Source organism: Chenopodium album, chromosome 27 (genome assembly GCF_948465745.1).
Source record: "Chenopodium album chromosome 27, dcCheAlbu1.1, whole genome shotgun sequence".
NCBI lineage: Eukaryota > Viridiplantae > Streptophyta > Magnoliopsida > Caryophyllales > Amaranthaceae > Chenopodium > Chenopodium album.
In genome coordinates, this window is record NC_137860.1 from 10,491,270 (window position 1) to 10,511,371 (window position 20,102).

The 20,102-nt window shown below is 37.2% G+C and overlaps 1 protein-coding gene across 1 annotated transcript; it reads right to left on the reverse strand.

Moving 5' to 3' along the window:
• Positions 1 to 15,576: 15,576 nt before the first annotated feature.
• LOC145619500 (indole-3-acetic acid-amido synthetase GH3.10-like) lies at positions 15,577 to 20,081 on the reverse strand. Its single transcript, XM_081674201.1, has 4 exons — positions 19,364 to 20,081; positions 19,053 to 19,154; positions 17,051 to 17,880; positions 15,577 to 16,201 (listed from the first exon to the last, which is right to left on the reverse strand). Exons 1-4 carry the CDS (start codon positions 19,669 to 19,671, stop codon positions 15,654 to 15,656), a joined length of 1,788 nt encoding a protein of 595 aa, XP_081530327.1. The 5' UTR covers positions 19,672 to 20,081; the 3' UTR covers positions 15,577 to 15,653.
• Positions 20,082 to 20,102: the final 21 nt, after the last annotated feature.

Sequence of the window (20,102 nt, forward strand, 5' to 3'; positions counted from 1 at the left end):
CCATGAATTGGTCCTCCCGTTATCACATCTACCCTTCCAGTAGATAACGGTGGTATTCCTGCATCCCCTTGTTGGATTATTCCTCCTTGCGCCCTTTTAGGCCTTGCTTCTATCCGTTGCCTCTCAATTGCTTGTGCCGGTTGCTGATTCCTGCCTGCATTCAACCGGTACTATGTTAAGTGCCCTTTTCTGATCAATTCCTCACTGTTGTCCTTCAATTGTGTACACTCCTCTGTATAATGTCCCACATCCCTATGGAACATACAATACTTCTTCACGTCCCTTGGTCTTGCCTTCATGGGAATCGGCCTTGACCAATCTTCTCTGTTCTGATTTACTGAGTAAATTGCTGCTCTTGGTGTATTCAGGGGAGTGTAGGTGCTATATCTCATTGGCAGCCTTGTCGGTCTGGTATCTTGCCGGCTTCCTCCTCCCCTTCCCGGGGCAGGAGCTCTCGGCCTATTTCCTCCAGACGATGTCCCTTCATTCTGACCTTGCCCCTTTCCGGCAACGACATGCCTACTACTCGTCTGTTAATTGAGACGAACTCTACAAGAGGGGGGGTGAATTGTAGATGAGTTCCTATTAACTATTTTTCGAATTATAAAACATAACAAAACAGAATAAAACAGGAACTTGTAAAGCACACAGTATTTTACGAGGAAACCTTCTAGTGCCCAACTAGAAGTAAAACCTCGACCCTACCTCAGGGATTTCAAACACAAACCACTTCACTATAATAGGGCAAACACCAAGTTACAACCTACTATAATAAAGACTATACTCTCAAGTTCCTAAAGGAACTCTCAACAGAACAGCACCCTGTTCTCCCCTGTCTAAGTCCCACACTTAGACTCACTCGTACTCCCCAAGTACAAATCTTCCCCTTCTCACCAGAAGCTAACACAATAAACAAGATTAACAAAATACTCTCTACCCAATTAACCCAAACCAAATACAAATAATAAACACCTAGTATATGATAGGCAAGCTATGCATGAAACCCGAAACTAATATGACAAGTTTATAAGCTTGGCAAACTTAAACAATTTAAGCTCTGTAATTCTTCACGCATAAAACTCACAAAAACCTAAACTCAATTCGACCTCTACTATTTATACAAGTAAGACTCGTATAGAAAGTAGGTTTTCAAAAAAGATAAATAAGTTAAACTTAACTTATCTTAAACACGGTTTTAAGTAAATCTATGTGAAGAAAATCTTTTCAGAAAATAAGATAGAAATATTTAGTTAAAAAGCATAATATCTTTTTAACATCAGATTTTAGGAAATAAGCTTTTAAATTAAAAATCTTTTTCGAATTCTATCTTTTATATTTTCCGGAAATAATTAATTTGCCAAGCTATCTTGTCACGCTTCTAATAAACTCCATGCATATCCTACTTAACATATTTAACAATAAATCTAGAAGATAAAATCTTAACTAAACTATTGCTGCACTGTGCTCTTGATCTGGTAGGATTACTTGGGCTTCACGTTTTACTAAGTTCCTCCAAAGAACTTAGTCCTTCATCTTCAGGTTCCTGTTAGTAGGGCTGTGCAAAAATCGGTCCAGACCGTAATTTGGACCTGAACCGGACTGGACCTGGATAAGCCCGGACCGGACCTGCTGATTCCGGGCCGGTCTTCGGTCCAAGAAAATTGTGGATTCCGGGTTTCAGGTCCGGTCCGGTCTAGACCCGGAAAAATCTGGTCTGGACCTGAAACCCGGATTTTAATAATAATTGGGGGAATTTTTTATTAGTCACTGACTCACTGACTTACCCAGTTACACATTTCCCTACCTTAACATTTTCAAACTCAAAAAACTTCTCTTATAGTCTCCACTCTTCAGCGCAGTCACACATACTCCATTTTTTCCGACGAGTTTGAGCATCATCGATTCACCTTCTGCGTCGCTTCTTCTTCATCGGGACTCTCAAAGTCGAGTTAAAGCTATGTCTCGAAGTTTTGCTTTTCGAACCTACTTGTTCGACTTCTACTATGTTCAATTACTTACTATAAATGGATAATTTCATTATTAAGGTTTAAGATATCTTCGCTTGCTGCCAAGAATTCAGTTGGTAAAGTATCAAATAGTTATCATCTTTGTAATAAATTATAGTAGATCTGAATATAATTATATAAGTAATAAGCTTGCTTTTCTACAAAATGCATAAAGATTAGCCCCAGGATTTATTTATTTGGGTTTTTTTTTTTTTTTTTTTTTTTTCCTGACAGGTTTAATTTATATGATTAGGCACTAATAGTTGGTTTATTTTATATTGTACTGATTTTTGACTTAATAAGTGTGTAATTGGCGTTGTAGTTTTTAGCTTAATAGGCTTTTGTGTAATTATATGTTTTTATTTTTCAAGAGTAAAAACAATAAAATTGCTGAAACAGGTCTAACAGGTCTAAAACCGGACCGGACTTGAAAATTCCGGTCCGGACAGGTCCAGACCTGATTTTTTCAGGTCCGGTCCTCGGTCCCCAAAATGTCAAAATGTCGGTCTTCAGGTCCAAGGGGTCCCGGTCCGGTCCGGTCCGGTTCTAGACCTGTGCACAGCCCTACCTGTTAGGGAACGTTCCTGTTAGGGAACGTTCCTGTTAGGGAACTTAGTTCCTTTAAGGGAACTCTTCTTCTTATTGAATAACTTTCTGAATAAAGAGCTTCTTCAAGGCTTCCTAGCATCAGCTACTTCTTCCATCTCCAAGATCAATTTCACCTAAGCTAAACAAACACTTGAGAAACCTTTATTAGATGAGTTTGCTTCAGTTTAAGTTCCTCATCATCAAAACCTTTATACATCAACAATTTCCCCCTTTTTGATGATGACAAACTTAAGCAAACTCTTTGAGAAAGTTAAAACAAATAGAAGGACGTATTTTTGGATTTTTGAATAAAAGACAGAAAATAAACACAAACAGAAAATAAACACACAACTTAAAAAAAACTAAGGCAGAAAGTAAACTAAACTATAAACTAAACTATAGCATCATATCAGAAGAAAGTTTCTGATACTTTCTCAATTGGAACCCAGAACAACTTCAGCCTCCATGTTTGCTTCTTCTTTTCCCCCTTTTGGCATTATCAAAAAGTCCTGCTTTTTCAAGTTTATTAAGCATCTACCTACAGCCCCACAAGCAATTCATCGAGTGTGGGAAACTGAAGGCAGCGCTGCTAACTTCCCTTAGGCAAATTCCACTCTCCTGTTTAAGCATTCATAACACACAAATGCACATATGTATAGGCAGTTCCAAAAGCATTCATTAAAACCAAAAATAACATCCTGCTAAAATTATTACAATTCAAAATAATTAAAGTTTAAAAACAAAAGAAATTGTTCATGACTGCTAAGAAGTTAGGATAGGCTATTTTGAGAAAGCTAATAGGGAATTAAGGTAGGCTAGGTCTGTAGTAGGTCTAGGATTTGTTTGCTGTCTTCCTTCACCTGTGCCACCAGAGCTTCCAACCGTTGCTCAAGACTTCCCAGCTTCTGTTGGAACTCCTTCTCTTGTTCCTTCAGAGCCTTGTCCTGTGCCTGCACTGATTTCTTCAGTTCTTTTAGTGCCTTCCCCTGCTCCTGCACTTGTTTCTCCAGCTTTTGCAGCTGAGACTTTCCAGCAACCAATTCAGCCACTTGACCTTGAAGTACCTTGTCCTCAGCATCTAACTCTAAGGGCTCCTCCATGCTGGTCTTAGGCAGAGAACTTGCAGACGCAGATAGCCTCCTGCTCTTCCTGACAGGTTTGTCACTCAATTCTTTTTGCTTTGTCTTTCCTGTTGATTTCTCAGCCTTCTCTTCTTCCTTCTCTAACTTCTGAATCTTTCCCTGGACTACTTCCAGACTCAAACCAACCAGATTTTTTCCATCAATCACATTCTCTGGCTTCTCCTCCAACCCAACATATTTTCCCTTCAGCTTCACCCCTAAACTTTCAAAGACCGTAGACAAAATAGCACCATAACCTACTTTTGTTCCACTTGGAACACAATGTGCTAAGTGTTGAAACATAAGTGAGGGAAAATTTATTTTAATTCTCCTAGACAGAAAAAATATGACAGCCATATCCATCAAACAAGCTTCACCCTTCTTGGCAACTCTTGGTAAGATCGTTTTCTTAACCAAATTGAATAGAAGTTTATTTAAGGGACTCAGATCATTATGACTCATAATATTCTTCCCCCTTTTTCCTCCTAGGGCTTCAACAATATCACCACTTAAGTAATTTCCAACCTTGACACTTGACTTACCCTTAATGTAAGTCTCATACCCCTCCATGGATGTTCTTAGAATTTTACTTAAGGTTTCAACATCAAATTCAATTTTGATTTTTCCAACTTGACTCGTTATTATACCCAATTTAGCTTCAAAATTATCACAAAATTCAGTCATAGCACTCGGATACATCAAATTATTCGACACTTTGACTAACAGATACTCCCACCCTTGAAATTTGATTAAATCAATAAATTCAAGAAATCTAGCTTTTCTACACCAATCCAAATCAATTCGATGTCCAAAAACATACCTATCTGATTGCACTTCAAGCTCCGCTTGATCAATTTCTTCTTCAGTCTCTGACTTCTCATTCTCAGAACCCTCCTCTTCCAAGTTTCGAGCAAACTCCTCAACCTCCTCAATGTGATCCTCCTGGGACTTCTCTTGTCCTTTCTTCGCCTTCCATTCCTTTAATTTTTCGAGGACTGACTTGGTGATGTTTTCCATTTGTTTGGGGTTAGGGTTTTGCATGGTGGAGGATGGTGGGTTGATGATTTTTGTTTCGGAATTCGAGACAATCGGAAGTGATGAAACTTCTTCTTGCTCAGAGGTTTGGTTGTGGTGTGAGTTTTCAGATGAGCTTAGGGAGGTGATTATGGCCATGATTTGTTGTTCAAGAGTGTTTGGAATAGTGTGGAAGGTTTTTTTTCACAGTGGAGTAAATGATTTTGACAGCGTGATGATGTAAGGTGGTTGAGAGTGCCTTTTATATTTAATGAAGCGGTGTGAGGGAGTTAATGGGTTTACTGAGCAGTCATTAATTGAACAAATTCAATTAATTTTTTAAAATCAAAACACGCAAGATGTATTTACCAAAAATAATTTGTTTCCAAATTCATTTAACTTTCAAAGCAAAATCACTGTTCACAAATACGCAATTGGAACACGCTTTCTACACATATACACTGTACATTACTACTAGCAAAATTAATTGAGTGTTTCGATGAACTTACCTTCAATAATTAACAACGGTGACACTTCAGCTATGTTTATCACACCAAAGTTGTGATAAATGCTCTTTTTCCTTTATTTACATTATTTTTGACTCTGCCATATCTTGGAACTTCAGAGGCTAGTACTTCAGCTTGATCATCCCAAGTTCCAGTCTCAATTTCTCAAACCTTTCTCTGTTCAAGGGCTTGGTTAGAATATCTGCAATTTGATTTTCAGTTTGACAAAATTCTAACTTAATATTCCCTTGCTCCACATTATCTTTTAAAAAGTGATGCCTAATGTGGATATGTTTTACCTTAGAGTGTTGAACTGGATCTTTAGAAATACATATAGCACTTGTGTTATCACAGTAAATAGGTGCACATTTAAAAATAATACCAAAATCTCTAACCTGTTGTTTTATCCATAGAACTTGTGAACAGCAAGCAGCTGCTGCCACATACTCAGCTTCAGCTGTTGATAAAGCAACTGTGTTTTGCTTCTTGGAACCCCAAGAAACTAAACAAGGTCCTAAAAATTGTACCATACCTGAAGTGCTTTTCCTATTTACCAAATCACCTGCATAGTCAGCATCAGTAAAGCTATTTAAATTAAAAGAATCACTTCTAGGATAGAAGAGACTCAAATCATCAGTTCCTTTTAAGTATCTAAGGATTCTTTTTACTGCTGTAAGGTGAGACTCCTTTGGATTTTCTTGGAACCTGGCACATAAACCTACACTAAAAGATATGTCAGGTCTACTAGCTGTTAAGTAAAGTAGTGAGCCTATCATACCTCGATACATAGATTGGTCTATACAGGTTCCAAATGGATCTTCATCCAATCTAGTAGCAGTTCCCATTGGAGTATTGTTGATTTTGGCATTTTCCAACTTGTATTTCTTGATCAGTTCCTTAATATATTTTTGCTGATGAATCATAATTCCCTCTTCAGTTTGCTTAATTTGCAAACTAAGAAAGAAATTTAATTCTCCAGTCATGCTCATTTCAAATTCTCAACTCATAAGGTCAGCAAAGTACTTGCACAAAGATTCATCAGTTGCACCAAATAAAATATCATCAACATAAATTTGTACAACTAGGATATCAATTCCATTTAACTTTAAAAACAAAGTTTTATCAATTTTACCACGTTTAAATCCATTAGCCAAGAGGAACTTTGATAACCTTTCATACCATGCTCTAGGAGCTTGCTTAAGCCCATATAGAGCCTTGTCAAGCTTATAAACATGGTTTGGGAACTCTGGATTTTCAAATCCAGGAGGCTGTTCCACATAGACTTCTTCATTTAGATATCCATTTAAGAATGCACATTTTACATCCATCTGGTACAACCTAAATCCCATATAAGCAGCAAAAGCAATAAGTAAACAAATAGCTTCTAACCTGGCTACTGGAGCAAATGTTTCTTCATAGTCTATTCCTTCTTGCTGATTGAAACCCTGTACAACTAGTCTTGCTTTGTTCCTGACAATAATACCATGTTCATCTAGTTTGTTTCTGAACACCCATTTTAGTCCAATTGACTTTTTGTCTTTTGGTCTAGGTTCCAGATGCCAAACTTTATTTCTTTCAAATTCATTCAATTCAGCCTGCATAGCATTAATCCAGTCAGCGTCAGTTAAAGCCTCAACATAGTTTTTAGGTTCCATAGAAGAGAGGAATGCATTGAATGCACAGAAGTTTCTAAGCTGAGATCTGGTTTGAGTTCCTTTGGTTATATCACTCATGATTGCATCTACTGGATGAGATTTCTGATGTTTCCAGGGCCTTAGAGTGAAATCTTTGATTGAATACAATCTTTCTTCATTATTGTTGACTGGTTCTTCTGTAGGAACTTCATTCTGGATCTCAGGTTGAACTTCCTCAGGAGTTTCCACTTGATGTTCTTCATTATGATTTTCGTTTGGTTCTTGATGTGGAGTTCCAGGTGCATTCTCCAATTCTGGTTCTACATTTGCTTCAGGGTTCGTTACTTCAGCTGTTTCCACTTGCTGCTTCTTCAGTGATGCTGGTTCCTCATCTGGATTATGCTTGCGCACAAGTCCAATCTCAAAATCATCATCATAATCCTGTACATCAATCAATTGTTCAGTTTCATCAAATATAATGTGTACAGACTCCTCAACACACATAGTCCTTTTATTATAGACTCTGTAGGCTTTACTATTTGAAGCATATCCTAGGAATACAGCCTCATCACTTCGTTCATCAAACTTTCCCAAGTTCCTCTTACCATTATTATGGACAAAACATTTACAACAAAAAGATCTAAAGTAAGAAATATTAGGTTTTCTCCCTTTCATCAGTTCATAAGGAGTTTTGTTAGTGATGGCTCTAACAGATACTCTATTGAGTATATAGCATGCTGTGTTTACTGCTTCAGCCCAGAAGTTCCTAGGTAATCTGCTTGATATCAGGATTGTTCTTGCCATGTCTTCAAGACTCCTATTCTTGCGTTCCACCACTCCATTTTGTTGTGGAGTTCTTGGGGCAGAGAAGTTGTGGTCCATACCATACTCATTACAGAATTCATCAAATTTGGAGTTTTCAAATTCTGTTCCATGATCTGATCTTAGATGTATCAAGTTATTTCCTGTCCTTCTCTGTTCTTTCTTTACAAAAGCAACAAACTCATCAAACGTTTCATCCTTGCTTACAAGAAAGAAAACCCAAGTGAACCTAGAAAAATCATTAACAATAACCATTACATATTTCTTACCACTTCTGATTTGTATTCTCATTGGACCACAGAGATCCATATGAATGAGTTCCAAAGGCCTTTTGGTACTTACCATCTTTTTGTTCTTGAAGGAAATTCGAGTCTGTTTCCCTTTAGCACAAGCTTCACACACTTTGTCATATAAAAACTTAATACAAGGAAGTCCTTCTACTAAGTTCTTAGATCTTAATTTATCAAGTAAAGAAAAGCTTGCATGGCCAAATCTTTTGTGCCATAGAAGAGGATCGTCCTCAATAACACTAAGACATGTTAAACTGCTATGAGGAACCTCGTTGAGATCCACAACATATGTGTTCCCTTTTCGAGTTCCTTCTAAAATAATGTTCCCAGTGTCATTGTGGATGATTCTACATTTATTAGAAGTAAAGCTAACAGAGTTACCTTTGTCACAAAATTGTGAAATACTTAGCAAGTTGTGTTTGAGACCCTCGACTAAGAATACATTCTCAATAGCATGGGAACGTGACCTTCCTATTTTACCAATAGCAATTATATCTCCTTTCATGTTGTCACCAAAAGTCACGGTTCCTCCATAGTAGCCATCCAGTGAGAGAAATCTAGTTTTATCTCCAGTCATGTGCTTAGAACAACCACTGTCGAGGTACCAAGTGTTGTTCCCCCTCACTGGAATTGAACCTGCAAGAAGAATTAAACGTTAGAGTCAGGAACCCAGGTTTCCTTGGGTTCCTGTGCAACATGAGTTGATTCATTTTTTTTAACCCAGACTTGTTCTACATGTTTGACATTCTTCTGAGTGCATTTTTCTTTCTTAGGACATTTAACCTGCTTGTGTCCAGTATTACCACAGAAATAACAGACAATGCTACTGGGCAAGTTAACATACTTCTTTTCTTTCTGGAACTTCTTCTTATAGCCTAAACCTTCAGTTTTCTTGGTCTGAGCTTTAGTGATCCAGTCAGGAACTCTGTACTCTACTAGCTGTTTACCTTTCCTAACTCTCTCAAGTTCCCCCTCAAGACGTGCTTTATCCATTTTTAGATCTTCCAAATCATATTTTAATTTTTCAAAATTTGGATATTCCGTAAGTGGAGGAACTTCAGAGTTAGGAGTATCTACACTGAGCTTTAGTAAAGACAGTTCCACATTTAGAAGTATATTATCATGTTTCAGGTTTTCTACAGTCTCTTTTAAAATTTTATTATCATCAAACAGACTAAAAAACCTATATTGAATATCAAACTTCATGTTATCAACCCACTCACTGTTCTCTTTGTAAGTTTCTAAAGCTTTATCACTTTGCTGTTTGGATCTATATAATTCCTTTATGTCTTCCTGAATCTCCAAAACAGCATTTATTAGATTCTCTTTAGACAGTTGTTTCAAATTATTGTAAGAGTACTATACCTCAGATTCTAGTTCCTTCAGTTTGGCAGCTTCATCAGTTTTTGCCATCAAACACAGATGAGTCGTTTCTTCTAAAGGTTGGTCCTCCTCTTCCTCTGAATCTATATCTCCCCAGGCAGCTAACATGGCTTTCTTGACACTGTCCTTGGTGAAGTAAGGCTTGTAGACTCTTGACTGTTTGGATTGCTCCTTGCCTTTAGTCTTTCCTTTCTCTCCATCCTGAACAGGACAATCTTTGATAAAGTGATCCTTTGATCCACATTTAAAGCACGTTGTGTTTCTGGAACTTGTAAACTTTTTGTTCCTATCAAACTTCCTATTGTTCATCATTTTCTTAAATTTCCTGACTAGCATAGCCATCTCTTCCTCATCAACTTCCGATTCTTCAGAGTCTTGAGCCTTGAGTGCCAGACTCTTATTTCTTGAATTTTCAGTGTTGGAACTCAGATGAAGTTCATGAGTCATTAATGATCCAGCTAGTTGTTCCATGTTGAACTTCGTGAAATCCTTAGCTTCCTGCATGGCAGTCACCTTGGATCTCCATCGTTCATCTTGTGGAAGGCTTCTTAGAATTTTCCTAGCCTGTTCATCAATAGGAATATGTCTGCCAAGAGAGTTCAGTTCATTAATTATATCATTGAATCTAGTAAACATCTCCTCTATGGTTTCCTTAGATTTCATTTCAAACCTTTCATATCTAGACATTAATAAATCAATTTTAGAACGTTTTACCTCATTGGTACCTTCATGAGTTACCTGTAACAAATCCCATATCTGTTTAGCAGACTTGCACCCCATAATACGATTATGTTCATGAGGTCCAAGTCCACAGTGTAAATACTTTATTGCTAAAGCATTCAATTCAAGTTTTTGATAATCTTCCTTATCATAATCAGAAATGGATTTAGACACTACCTCATGTTTGTCACTGGTTTGAGTTATTTCAAAATCACCAGTTTCAATAACACGCCAAACCTGGTAATTTTCAGCCTTGATGAAGATCTCCATCCTGTTCTTCCAGTATGCATAGAACTTACCATTGAACATTGGTGGACGTTGGGTTGAGTACCCTTCTTCTAGTTTCTCCTTGTAATTCATCTCTCCAGGAACTTACTCAGCAAAGTTATCTGCAAACACTTGAGAACCTTGCTTTGATACCAATTGTTAGTTGAGACGAACTCTACAAGAGGGGGGGTGGGTGAATTGTAGATGAGTTCCTATTAACAATTTTTCGAATTATAAAACATAACAAAACAGAATAAAACAGGAACTTGTAAAGCACACATTATTTTACGAGGAAACCTTCTAGTGCCCAACTAGAAGTAAAACCTCGACCCTACCTTAGGGATTTCAAACACAAACCACTTCACTATAATAGGGAAAACACCAAGTTTCAACCTACTATAATAAAGACTATACTCTCAAGTTCCTAAAGGAACTCTCAACAGAACAGCACCCTGTTCTCCCCTGTCTAAGTCCCACACTTAGACTCACTCGTACTCCGCAAGTACAAATCTTCCCCTTCTCACCAGAAGCTAACACAATAAACAAGATTAACAAAATACTCTCTACCCAATTAACCCAAACCAAATACAAATAATAAACACCTAGTATATGATAGGCAAGCTATGCATGAAACCCGAAACTAATATGACAAGTTTATAAGCTTGGCAAACTTACACAATTTAAGCTCTGTAATTCTTCACGCATAAAACTCACAAAAACCTAAACTCAATTCGACCTCTACTATTTATACAAGTAAGACTCGTATAGAAAGTAGGTTTTCAAAAAAGATAAATAAGTTAAACTTAACTTATCTTAAAACACGGTTTTAAGTAAATCTATGTGAAGAAAATCTTTTCAGAAAATAAGATAGAAATATTTAGTTAAAAAGCATAATATCTTTTTAACATCAGATTTTAGGAAATAAGCTTTTAAGTTAAAAATCTTTTTCGAATTCTATCTTTTATATTTTCCGGAAATAATTAATTTGCCAAGCTATCTTGTCACGCTTCTAATAAACTCCATGCATATCCTACTTAAAATAATTAACAATAAATCTAGAAGATAAAATCTTAACTAAACTATTGCTGCGCTGTGCTCTTGATCTGGTAGGATTACTTTGGCTTCACGTTTTACTAAGTTCCTCCAAAGAACTTAGTCCTTCATCTTCAGGTTCCTGTTAGGGAACGTTCTTGTTAGGGAACTTAGTTCCTGTAAGGGAACTCTTCTTCTTATTGAATAACTTTCTGAATAAAGAGCTTCTTCAAGGCTTCCTAGCATCAGCTACTTCTTCCATCTCCAAGATCAATTTCACCTAAGCTAAACAAACACTTCAGAAACCTTTATTAGATGAGTTTGCTTCAGTTTAAGTTCCTCATCATCAAAACCTTTATACATCAACATCGTCTTCATTAATTCTTCACTTTTTATGTAATCATGAGCTTTGCTAAACGCTGCTGCTAATGTCGGCAAGTTTTTCCTTATAAGGTACCGTTTAAAGTCAGAATCAACCAATCCATTTATTAAAGCCATCACAGCTATTTCTTGTTGCAGTTTTGGGATGGTGTTTGCCTCATTGTTAAATCGCCTGATATAATCCCTCAAAGATTCATCCGGTTTCTGCTCCACGGCCATCAATTCTCCAGAGGTTCTCTCCTCACACTGTTACTGACATACTGACCCACAAACATCTCGGTCAATCTTTCAAAACTATCTAATGACCCAACTTCAAGGTTGTTAAACCAATCGGCTGCAGCCCCAGTCAAAGTAGTCGGAAAGACCTCACCCCAGACTGCGTCCAAGTTGGTGTACATCATCATGTGCCCCTCATAGGACGTTATGAATCTTGCCGGATCCCCTCTTCCATCATACCTACAAGTCGACATTTTCACCTTTTCCATTGGCTGATCCAAAATATGCTGGGCAAACGGGGACGCCCTTAACTGTACCACTGTTCGCACTGCCTGCCCCTCTACCTGCGAACTTCTCTGCTGCTGAGTTCTGGTACTCACGGTGCGACTTGAGGATTGTTCATCCCGCCGCGACGTTGTGTGCGATCTTATCGGCGACTCATGTCGGGGTCTCCTCGGCGAGTTCATCAACTGATTGTGTTGCTCCTCCTAGTTACGGTGCGGTGCTCCTCTATCGGCCTGAGCGGCCCCCCTTTCAGCCTGTGCCGCCTCAGCCTCCTTTCTCTTCCTACTCATTGCACTCATCACCCTTGCGGCCGTTTCCAATTCATCTGGAGTGAATGCCGCCATAGGATCCTCTGCCTCTCCTCCTCCTACGGGGGGGGGGGGGGGTTATCGGCATATGAAAATGGTTACCCTCTAAGGTATGGGTTTCATCCACTATTTCCACCTGCGGTTGTTCTACTGGTATTTCATTGTTTCCGGCCATGGTTATCGTTGTTGTATGTATGTTTTGTGTGATGTTCTTAGGCGATAGAAGTGATCAATGTACCCTCCTTCTAGCGCCAAATTGTTTCTGTCTGAACCTGACTTCCTCAAGAATTCGGACCTGAGATTCTGATTCTCCTATCGGCAAGCTGAGAACCTACACAATGAGAAGAAGTTAGCTAACCCCGGGGTGGTCCGGGGATAACTACTCCGATGACAAAGTCAGAAAGTGTTTAAGAGAAGTAGATAAGTAAGAGAGAGAAAGTAGAGAGAGAGAGAAAGAGAGAGTAATTAATGCCCTCATTATTGAGGTCTTACCTACTATTTATAATGATCCACCTTGACAGGTGGCTCTCATCCATGCAAAGCCTCCTGTGCCAAGTGTCGAGCTTCTGTTGCCACGTGCTGAATTCCGACAAGTCGATATGTCTTCTTTCTAGAACTTATCAGCGCCCTCTCACAACTGTTTAGAATTTGATCACGTGCTTTTACATGATATCGGTCATACCCAGATATCATCCCATACAATAATTATGTTCAATTGTTTACATAGCTAGTTCATAATCTGGGCGTTGCCTTGGATGTTACATTTTTTCTTACCTCATATGTATTTATTTTCTAAATCTTGTGAAGAATAAATAAATTAAATAACCTCTAATTTGAAAGGAATATATAATATCAATTATGTGAAATTTAAAACATTAATAAAAGTTGGTTGAGATATTAAGTGTATAACCTTTGTTTGTTGGTTGTGGGCTCGAATCTAGATCAAACCATAATTTATTTATTTTGTTAAATGAAGTTGCAAGCTCGCGTGTCGCATGTAGTGTAAATGTGACGTGGTACTGTGACATGGTTTCATATACGTTGAGGAGTGTTACGAGGCACCGTCCCTTTAAAAGGAACACCTTTTAATGTATAGAGTATATAGATATACTACGTATTTATTAGGCATTGAACTTTGGTCAAGTTGTAGATTGGAGATTAAACTCACAAGTGTTGCAGATTAAGGATTGTAATCTAATTTTTGATACAATTATCTCCAAAAACCGGTTACAGTAGAAAGATAAGTTACGTTATTCATGTAAATCAACACGGAATAATCAAATTTGGTTCATGTAGCCGACACTAATTATGGGATTAAGGCTTTGATTGATTAATGTAAAACGGAAAAATCACATACGATTTAATGCAAATATGAAATATATATTTGAAAAAGCTAAAAATGTATAAAAATACAAAATATAACTATTACAACTTTTTTTTAAAAAAAAAAATATATATTTAGGTTTGCTCGGCTTCGTTTACACTGTATATATAGTTCGGTATCAAATTAAATTATATATTGGAAAATTTGTCAAAAATAAGCCAACAAATGCGTGGTTAGCTTAAAATAAGTCAACTTTTTGATTAACTTAAAACAAGTCGACTTTTAAGGGATATTTTCTTTTAATAAGCCAAATGACCTACAACCTAATTTAATAAACAAGTCATTATAATAATTTAAAATAGTTTAATAAATTTAATTTAATTTTTAATAATATTAAATTTAATGGAGTAACAAATTATAAAAATTAAAAAAAAAAACCCAGCCACCCCCTTCCCCTTACCCCCTGCTAGTGCCGGTGCCGGCGACCACCTCCCTACCCCGGCGCCGGCGAGCCACCTTCCTACCTTTCCCCTAACCCACAAATTATCTCTCCTCCTCTCCCTCCTAACCACCATCACTTCCTTCACTCTTAACCCAACTCTTGCGTAACGATCCACCACCATCCACTTTCCGCCACCCTTGAATACATCGCCGCCGCTGATCGAGCCTTCTCAAACGCCCAACACCCGCCTCTACTCATTGACCCACACCCAAACCTCATTCGAGCTTTCTCAAACGCCCAACACCATCCTCCACTCTCGCCGCAAATTGCTCCGATGCCGGCGTCTGCATTTACACCCACGTCGCCCATTCCATCCTCGCGCCAACATCTCCGCCATTTTCGTCGGGCTCTGACATCCTCTCTTCCTCCGACAACCTTGCCGGCGCTCTTCTTGCCGACATTCGCAACATCCATGTTTTACTTTACAAGCTGGGTCGGTATTCCTTTAATCTCTGGGTTTAGGGTTTGGGGGTTGGGTTAAGGGAAGGGAATGGGGAAAAGGAGGGGATGGGTCGCCGGCGACAAAGGAGGGAGGTGGTCACCGGCCGTGGAAGGGGAGGGGCTGGCAGTGGTTAGTGGGCATGGTGGCTGGGATTTTCTTTTTTATTTTAGTTTTTTTATTTTATTTTTTATTTTATTTTATTTAAATTAAGTTTCATATAATTATTAAATTGTAATTTGAATTTTCTTAAATAATTAATCAAAAAATAATCTTAATTATTATTTTCAAAAAAAAAAAATAATCTTAATTATTTTTTTAAAATGCCAACAAAATAATGACACGTGTCTTACTTTACCTAAACAATAGGTCATTTTCTTTTCTAACAGGTTTTGACTCATTTTAAGAAGATATCTAATAAAAGTTGGCTTATTTTAAGTTAATTGAAAACTTGACTTATTTTGAGCTAACCAAGCAAAGGTTGGCTTATTTTTGACAAATCTTCCTTATATATTTTCCAACGATTCTATATGGCCGTCGGAAGCTATCTATTGAAAGTTGCGTGTTTTCTTGTAGTGATTGTATAAGTAGAAACTTTTTAAATCTTTATTTTTATTTTCTCAGTAACATGATTTTTTTAGTATGTTGTAAATGAAATACATTTGACATTCAAAGCTAAATTACATTAAGATACGTAAAACATTAACTCAATAAATTTTCAACAAGAATCTTAATTAATTACAGATGAAAACTACACTAAATTATAATTAAAACATACACCAAGTTATTATGTTTATTATCAAGAATAATCTACTTCAATTTTGGCTAATTGAGTCATATGCTGTACTAAAAAACCGTTTAACGGTACAATTATTCAAAATCTTAAGCAATTTCTGGTTACTAGTACACCTAGGTGTCTTAAACTGACTCAAAGCAGCCCCATTTCCTATGTAATACTCCAAAATTTTCCTGAAAGTTCCTCTTTCAACAATGCAAAGCTCTAATGGTCCTATAGAGTTGCTCTTCCTAGACACCACGTAACCGTGATCGACAAAGGACTCATCCATCTTTTTGCAACACTCATGTAGCACTCGCTCCTCTGCTTCCCCCTTGATCTCCCAAAATATTACGTAATGTCCCGGCGTGCTGGCCACATTGGCATGGCTCGTGAAGTCGACTAGCTCAGCCTGTTGACTCAGAATCTGAGACCCTGTCTCGACAACTATCTGCAGGTCTTTCTCTGTGTTCTTGTCTATGTTGACTGTCAGAATCAGCTTCCTCCTGCATATGAAGCTCAGTTTTGGGGTACCCTTGTGGAACCCAGATACCTGCACCACATCTCCTAACCTATACCTGTATAATCCTACAAAAGAAATTTGAAATCGAAAATATTAATTTCATATATCGTAATCATACTAATGTTTAATTAAATGATATTTAATATAATGATAATGGAACAATCAAATACTACGATAAGACATAAATGATGGGAAAAAAAAAAAGAAGAGAAAATACAAGTTAATCTTGAAGATAAACAAATTTTGTTTATCTGATGGCATTTTCGTAAATAAATCAATAAAAAATCCCAGTCAGCATGGCATTTTCGTAAATAAGTCAACATTTGTGGGACCCGCATATTAATAAAAGTTGTTCACTTATTTACAAACATGCCATGCTGACTGGGATGATTTGTTGATATATTTACGAAAATGCCTTTAGATAAATAAATTTTGTTTATCATCAAGATGTGGGGGCTCCCTCCAAAAAAATGACTCATCTATGAGTCAACAAAAAATCATGATTAATTAGCAGTAATCTCGACATATCCAATCCAATATGTCATAATTATTCCATCTACAATGACACCCAAATAACAAACGTGATAAATTCAAAATTGTGGTTCCTAAAAGAAGAACGTAGATAAATGGAACACCATGCACGCATCAGCTGTTAGCCGCATTATAGCTAACCACATGACTTTGTAGAACAACGTACACGGCCATGTACATCACACATTCACACGACTGTGTAGCATTCCAATATATTCACGGCCGTACATCATATTGTTGTACACCAAGTCATCAACTAATACTCAAACGGAGAGCTAACTTCTCCGATTACATTACTAATTCCAACAATAGGAATATCATATGAATACTAAATTAATGAACCGAATGAAAATAATTAGCTTAGTAACATATAGTTAATGTACCTGTAAATGTAGTTAGGACTATCTCATAGTCTTGACCAACCTTGACCTTAGAAAGTGGAACAGGTTCATCTTCAAAGAAGTCATCAAAAACAGATGACTTCCCATCTTCATACCTTCGATTTCTTTGAAGAGGTATGAACTCAAAATAGGAGAACGTAGGCACGACTGCATAAGTAACATTCTCAGGAGGGGAAGAAGGATTAATATTCACCCCAATCCAACTTTCAGTTGACCCATAATCTGCACTTATTAAGGGCAAATTTCCTGCATAATGCCTTAATTTCTTCAGGTAAGGCTGCATTGATCCTGTCATTATAGAATAAACATACTTCGCATTTGGCCATAACTTTGGTATTAAGCCAGACCAACCCTGCTTCTCTAGTTCCTCGCAAGATGCTCTAATTGTCAAGGCCAAACACGGGTTTGGATACAAAATCTGTAAGACAGATTCACGGACAGAAGGAATCGTAATTCTTGAGCTAAGTTCACCTTCTCTGATGTCTTTGCATAGCTCATTCCATAATTCTTCAAATGTTTCGAGTGCTTGAACTATACTGAAGACAAATGTTGACGTGATAAACTCAATTTTACTGCTTAAGATGAGGCCGAGGAGGAGGTGACAGTACGTCGTTTGTGCATAGTCTCCACAAGTAATCACTTCCAGAGGACTGCAAGTGAAGCACTTGGTCTTCTCCTGCTTCAGCTTGAATTCTTTGCTGTTAAAGTAGTGTGTTGTAGCAGTTCCTGCAGTAAGGCCTCCCTTCGTCTTGAATTGCTTGCTGCCGTAAATAAACTCTAGGATCCTTCCTCCAGCTTTTGTTGGATAAACCCTGAAATTGTAAGGAAAAAAATATCGTAAGAAATTATAATTCATTATGAGGGACGCCCACTTAATCTTTATGATTGCTTTAATATGTCAATCTATTTCGCCAACTCAGCAATTGGAGTTATATTGTGATGAGTCAGCTACATGGATGGAAATGTAGGCAAGCGATTTGTAAACGCCACTACTTATATCCTCCATTGAAGCTACCACCGACACCACCATCTTCATCATAACCGACACCACTAGTCCACTATCTACCTCCATTAAACTGTTTATCAACACCACCACCTCCGGCAACTTCGCTGCCGAATTAAACGAAAACCCTAGAACTCAAAGGTAAAATTAAGGGCTTGGTTAATCCCAAAGGGTAGGATTGACCAAGAACATGGTGTTGGTGAACTGTGGGTGGAGATTTGGTGGAGAGAGAAAGGTGGAGGTGGTCATTTTATGCAGCCGCCATTGATGAAGGAAGGTAAGAAGCTTTGAGGAGAGAGGATGACGAAGGAAATAAGTTAACAGAAGGAAATGGGTTCACTCCGTCTAATGACGTGTACCACAAACGTGGACATTTTAACATGTCACACAACTAAGATCCCATTTTTAATGACGAAAATACGGAAAAGTACCCCTAGATTAACGTTTTAAAACAATCATAGAGATTAACAGAAACTTTCCCATTCATTATAGAGATCAATATACTCTCTCCGTTATTGAAAGTTTAATTCACTTTAATTTGCATGGTCTTCAATGAACATCTTGATCATAAAGAGAATCTAATAAGATTAAACTTGTTAATTTATTTTGATTGTATAAAGTATAAAATGAGGTCAAAGTTATATTATTTTGATCACATGAATAGTAAGTGAGTCGAACTTTCAGGAGCTGATGTAGTATTAAAGTGAAAAAAAACAATGATTGATCGTACTAGTATTACAGTCCAAGTAATATTTCATTCGTCTTGAAATTAAAGTAATAAAGTACAATAATGTGAATTGATAGATTAGTCAAAACCAGTAATGTGACGATCAAATCCAAATGAAAGATATATCATATCAATACGCTAACAAAGAAGTTTTGGACAAGATATAATTTTTGCACAAATTATAAGGCGGCTTTTTTCCTATTTAAGTTTTCTTGGTTGGAATAGTTGATGATACTAAGAAAAAGAACTCAAACCTTGATCTATAAGCCGCTGCCAATCTAAATGTCTGAAGAGTTGTGTGAGTACTGTGTTGAGTAAAAGGTACGTACTTTTGCCTTCCTTCGGTGGTACCAGAGCTACAATTGTTCATAATATTTATCATACAACATTATATATATGAAATCACGTACAAAACAAAAATAAAATCCGAATTGTTAGAACCATTCAACGTTACAAAAGGTTGATATTGTTGTGAAAGTATATATCGAGATGAATCAATAACAGTAGTGTAAAAAGTACAAACAAGTACATACCATAGTGTAGAGAGGAAGGACGGAGGTTTTACCTTAAAGAGAGGTGAGTTATAGGGTGTTGAGTAAGAAGTGGAGAGGTATCTCCATCAGCAATCCTGTAAATATAAGGCTCAATATCTACATGACTCGAAAGCGGGACTAACTTAGTAAACATCTTTTCCAAAGTAGATGCATCCATCTCTCGAATATTCGAATTAGTGACGCCCCCTAACCACTTGCTTAGATACTCAACACCACAGTTAACCTCAAGAATCTTTCGAAGTGTTTCTTGTTGCACTGATGTTGCATTGTCGGATATCTCGTTAAACCAGTCGATTATTTCGTAATCCTCGACACTCATTATTGCTGCTGGTTTATCTTCCTACATATAAATTGTGATCAACATAAAGACATGATGACATTATATATATATATGCATAAATAATACTTGTAATAATTAATAACAAATACACATGAAAAACTAAGGTTAGCAAGTATAATACAGGAATATTCTGTTACACATGAATTTTAGTGAAAATTAAAGACCATCTATCTTATCTCAATAATTCTGACAACGTTGGAAGGACCCTGTAATGAAGGTGATAGTATGTAGGTTCAAATGCTAGGTAAGAGTACGAAGGCATGTAAACCACAAAAAAATGTAAGTGAAAGGCTTTATAAAGACAGATGTTATGTGACGGCCATCGTAGACAAGTTGTTGTTCAAGGGACCAAAATTTAAATCACCCTTTTTTAGAGGTTGGCATATATACTTGGCTATGTAATGTTGGAT